The sequence below is a fragment of the Schistocerca americana genome, chromosome 3 (genome assembly GCF_021461395.2).
Source record: "Schistocerca americana isolate TAMUIC-IGC-003095 chromosome 3, iqSchAmer2.1, whole genome shotgun sequence".
NCBI lineage: Eukaryota > Metazoa > Arthropoda > Insecta > Orthoptera > Acrididae > Schistocerca > Schistocerca americana.
This window is the reverse complement of record NC_060121.1, coordinates 772,962,824-772,967,787: the sequence shown is the minus strand read 5'-3', so window position 1 is coordinate 772,967,787 and position 4,964 is coordinate 772,962,824. Positions and strand designations below refer to the sequence as shown.

General features: G+C 38.0%; 1 protein-coding gene across 1 annotated transcript; it reads right to left on the bottom strand.

Moving 5' to 3' along the window:
* Positions 1 to 788: 788 nt before the first annotated feature.
* LOC124605802 (exosome complex component RRP42) lies at positions 789 to 1,910 on the bottom strand. The gene has a single exon (XM_047137700.1). The coding sequence runs from the start codon at positions 1,745 to 1,747 to the stop codon at positions 863 to 865; it is 885 nt and encodes a 294-aa protein (XP_046993656.1). The 5' UTR covers positions 1,748 to 1,910; the 3' UTR covers positions 789 to 862.
* Between the last annotated feature and the right edge of the window lie 3,054 nt (positions 1,911 to 4,964).

Genomic DNA, 4,964 nt, shown 5'->3' with positions numbered 1-4,964 from the left:
CATAAGTCCATTACTACAGTTGCAATGCATATCAATTGTTCAAATCAGACTTTACAGAATAAATGACTTTACAATGTCACTGATTCACCTTGGGAATTACAGAATTTTGCTTAACCAGTGACATATTTGGCACAATATTTCTTGTTGCAGTGTCAGGAGAATGTTAAATGAAGAGTGAGAAATGCTAATGTTCTATGCAGCATCCATTAGAAAGTTTGATTCGGAAATATGGATACACTGAAGAATTTCAAATGTGTTTAAAATTTTTATTACCGGTATTCTTGAACAGATGAACATTTTTGTATGAACAACATTTCATCAAGAAATTCTCACTCCAATCCATACTGGATCAAAATTCTGCCCATGGTGGGGAAGATCATAATTCACTGGGGTACTATTGGTGTGATTGATAAAAATGTCACTTCATCATAATTGCACCTGTGAAGTGCATTACTTTACTTTCAACATAATAATTTTAATCTTTTGGGCAATTAAAGAGGCAGTATTAGGATGTCTTTGGAAAATATGCAGCTATTTTATTGTACAAAAACTAGGATACAAAATAATAAATCAAATCAATTTGAAATTAGCCTACAGTTTCAAGCCTGACAAAAATGATACCATAGCAAATTACACATTTTACTCGAAAATCATACTTAGTATCAGGCTAACTGGTTATGTCTTAAATTATTTCTTTGCCTCGAATCATGTGATATTTACGACTCAAAGAAAAATTTTACTACCCCAAGCGACTTGGTAACAAATGGCACACACCAGAAAAAACAATATGTCATTAAATATTTTATTTTTATGTACAACGGAATTAAATGACACAAAACAACTCTATGGCTCCATATATCCGCTATTTTAAAAATCCGTATGGTTCATACACTCCTCCTTCATTTCCCTTTTCTGCTTCTCTAAGTAATGCATTCTTCAGTGTCTTGTTAAGATTGTAGCCTATGTCTCTGCCTTCAATTAGAGCATCCCGAAAAGTTTGGGGGCTCAGGCTTCCTTCTCCAGTCTTGAAAACTGAGGTAACTAACCCGGATTCAGTTACTGCTATGACCACACTTGCAACGCTACACGCTTCTTCTTCGGCTGTCGGATCAACTACGCAGTTATCGCCAATTTTACAAAGTGTAATTAGAACAGGAGTATTTGAAACATCCAAATGAGTACAGTCGTTATAATTCTGCGATAACACAAGCATTTCCTCGTCACCATCCTTTCCTTCATTTTCGACTTTTGGCACTCTGGTATTGTGCAAGGCTGCTTTAACTGCCAATGAGACTGCATCAAAAAGGTTACCTCCACATTCTAAGATAAGAATGTCAACATATAGCTTCCAGCAATGAACACCAGGTGTAATTATCAAAGGCGATAGGTTGAAAACTTGTGAGGACATGTACGCTCTTGCCAAACTTGCACTAATTTCTGTGGCTAGGTCTTCACCTCCTCTGCCTTCGAATGCTGGCGTCGCATTTGCAGAGCAGTCAACGAAAAATTCTATCTTTCCCTCGTTTGGTCTTTCGGGGAAAGGAGTGTCAATTTCTGTTTTTACGCCCACTAAAATATCGGTGTTTGCTAAGCGCAAGCGAGCCGAACCATTTGCATGAATTACCACTTCTGTTTCTAATTCGATGGGTCTGTAAGTTCGTCTGTTCCTCCCGTCCGTTCTAAAATCCTCGTCAACACCGTGCAAAATGTAAGTCTTTTCTGCTGTACTCAGGAGTACTTCCGCCATATGGATGAGGCTTTGAACAGGCTTTGAATCTTTTTGCAAAACCTAAATACCACGATGATACACCAATAACTACACGAACATCCACCACAAGTTTAAATACTTCCCCGCGAACATTACATACAAACAAAACATATACACGTATAATCAAAGATGTTACCGCTGCTGGGAGCGTTGAGTGCAGAGATGAATGTTTTGTGTGGATATTCCATAGAGGTAAGACTCCGTGACGTCACAGCTGCGAAGCCATGTGAAGCCGAGGGTAGCCATCTCAATCCGACCAAAAACATTGCTGCTGTAAGCTTGTGTACATAGGCTTGTCGCTCGCTTTTGGAAGGATTTTGCGCTATTATGGTGACTTGTGTGGTGTTCGGATGTACGAATCGTTCTGATTGTGATGCGAAATCGAAGGGAATAACATTTCATGTGTAAGTTGTCTCGTTAAGTGTGATTTTACAACTTCATTGTGAATGAACGTGTGCTACATCGGTACTTGTACTATAGCGTGTTTTTCTCCTGTATGATTTTAGATTTCCTAAAAATGAAAGTCGGAAAGCTCTGTGGGAGAATGCCATGTGGAGGAATAATTGGCGTGCATCTAAATGGAGCATTATATGTTCTCAGCATTTCCGAGAAGAGGACATAGACCGAACTTCGCTTTCAACAGTAAGGCTCCGAGAAAGTGCTGCACCATCAGTTTTCCCTACACACCCAAAACATTTGCAAAAGGTATGTTAATTCAAAGAATTAAATTCTTAGTTTTGAAGTTCACGTTTCAGTATAATACGTACGTATCGTCGATAATCGAAGTGTTGAGTAACTCACTTTGTCTTCATCATGTACCAAATTAAAAGCTAACACTACATTAACTGACGTAAAGTATAGGCCTAAACAGGACACTGTGTAGATTTGCCATTCTATGTGTCGTATTTCAGTAAATATTGGTGGTAATGTACAGTGTTTCCCAGTAGTGTAACGTAACTGAAATGTCCCAGTACGTATTAAAAACAAGATGTATTTATGGGGCTTTGGAGGGAGGGTATAGCTAACTTAGTTTTCAGTTTCTATTATTTAGTTTGTGATACACGTTTATTACTGAATTAACAAAATTGTATCGTTTACATTGAAGGCTAGCTATTCGTAATATTACATTAAAAGCTATTTTTAATCAGAAGAAATGCGGAATTTCGCATTTACGAGATTTTATTTTAAACAAAAACTTTTAAACAACCAATCTGATGACGTTACATGCGTATATGGTGCAATTATCGACTGTAATACACGCAGCGCTATAGCACACTGGCAATGTTTTGGTCAGAGTCTCATGGCAGCGAGCCATGCCCCCATGGCTTCAAAACGTAGTACGGCTGGGATACGTAGCGCCATCTCCCCTTATTCTTACCTCCATGGGATATTCACAGCCGATTGTATTAATACGCTCGTTCGAGATACAGTTGCAACAGGTGCAATCCAGCGAATGCGTTCTCATGGTTTCTGTTCGAGATGCTATCAATGGACTACTCATACAATTTCGATTGATCAAAGGAAGTTTTCTGATTGGTTCCAAAGCCTTTAACTTCACAAACCTGATTCAAAGTTTTCAGTGCGGGCGTATGCTAAGCTTTTTTTGTTCAGTCTCGTAGGATTGTCATTGAAGATAAAAAGTAGCAGGTTTCTGCTAGCCTTTTAAAGGAACTATATATCTCAAACTTGTGCGAAAATTTAGTACACCCTAGTGTAATTTTATTCCCTCGAGGGATTTTTCTGTAGAAATGTGTTCCATATATAAAACCTGGCTCATCAAAAGCAAAAGGATCTCACTATCCTTTAATGTCAATTTCGAAATGAACATATTTTCTCTTGCAGAGAAGGAGCCTATCACAAGAGCTGATAATTGGGGGTCATGTACCATACTAATTGTTTTAAATGACACACACACATTAAGATGGCTCACTTTAGTAAAAATAAGCTTGCTATGCTGTTAGACATATATTAGTGAAATTAAGCTGAATACCAGATTCTTAACCCGTGGACATATTGCGGCAGCTGCATACCAGCTAAACAAACGATAATTTTTCTTAAAATCAGATAATTTCCGGTATTTTTAATGTTTGGGCACTTACCAGTACTATTTTGTTGTTTATTACCTAATTTAATTACCGGCAGTGTACTGCCGATCAGCAACAAAATTTTTGTTACCAAAACCAATGAGACAAGCTAATCAAATGTTTTCGTTATATGTATATAATCAAAATATGTAAAAAGAAAAACAGGATGTTGAAGAGGAAAGTGAAATCAGGAATAATTAAGAATGTCTTCAGTTAACATCTTGTATCACTAGTTTTCCCAGAAGTAACGACGACAAGTGGGAATCAGAAACATTTGACTCAATTTCATTCATCATAATCAATGGTTTTTATTCTTTAAATAAGGTAATGACACTCTGCTCCACTTACGTATTTTTTCATGCTTCACATGACACATTTCGAGAATTTATCATCGTAATGGTGAAATACTTAAGGCCCGTCCACACGCAACGATCTGTCTGTGCACATCACATCTGTGCAGACAGATTGTTGCGTGTGGACAGAAGATTTGCACCAACCTGAGGTGTGTGCAAACCTGGAAGTTGGAGTTGGAGGTTTGAGCGAAACCTCTCAAATCTGTGGGTTCAAACCACATCTGCGCAGACAAGTTGGAGCGTGTGGACAGGAGATCGCCGCAAATCTGGCGCGGAACAGCTGTTTCTCAGAAACAAAGTAACCCATAGCTCATTGGCCATGTAGGTATATAATCGCTAATAATATAGGCCTACTGTGTTTCAAACACGTCTACAACACCAGTATAGTGTTTGTATTTGTGCACACAGGGCATTAAATGGCTGATACTCGTCAGTGCTCTCGAGAGTTTGTAAGTGAATTCATTGAAATACATAGAAACCACCAATGTTTGTGGAAGATTAAAAGTAAAGAATATAGTGACCGAGACTAAAAGATAGCAGCATACAATGTTCTAATTGAAAAATTGCAGGCAGTTGACGCCTCGGCAAACAGAGAAACAGTAATAAAAAAAATTCGTTGCGAACTGTTTACCAAAAAGAGTTATCCAAAGTTCAGAAATCTAGAAGATCTGGTGTAGGAGTTTTGTATGCTGGAACAAAAGTTTGTAACAGGTTGCTTCTACACAGTAGCGAACTGAAAATGCCTACTCAGAAACAAAG

Excerpts from the sequence above, each read along its gene's own strand:
- LOC124605802 (XM_047137700.1), bottom strand. The coding sequence starts at position 1,747 with ATGGCGGAAGTACTCCTGAGTACAGCAGAAAAGACTTACATTTTGCAC.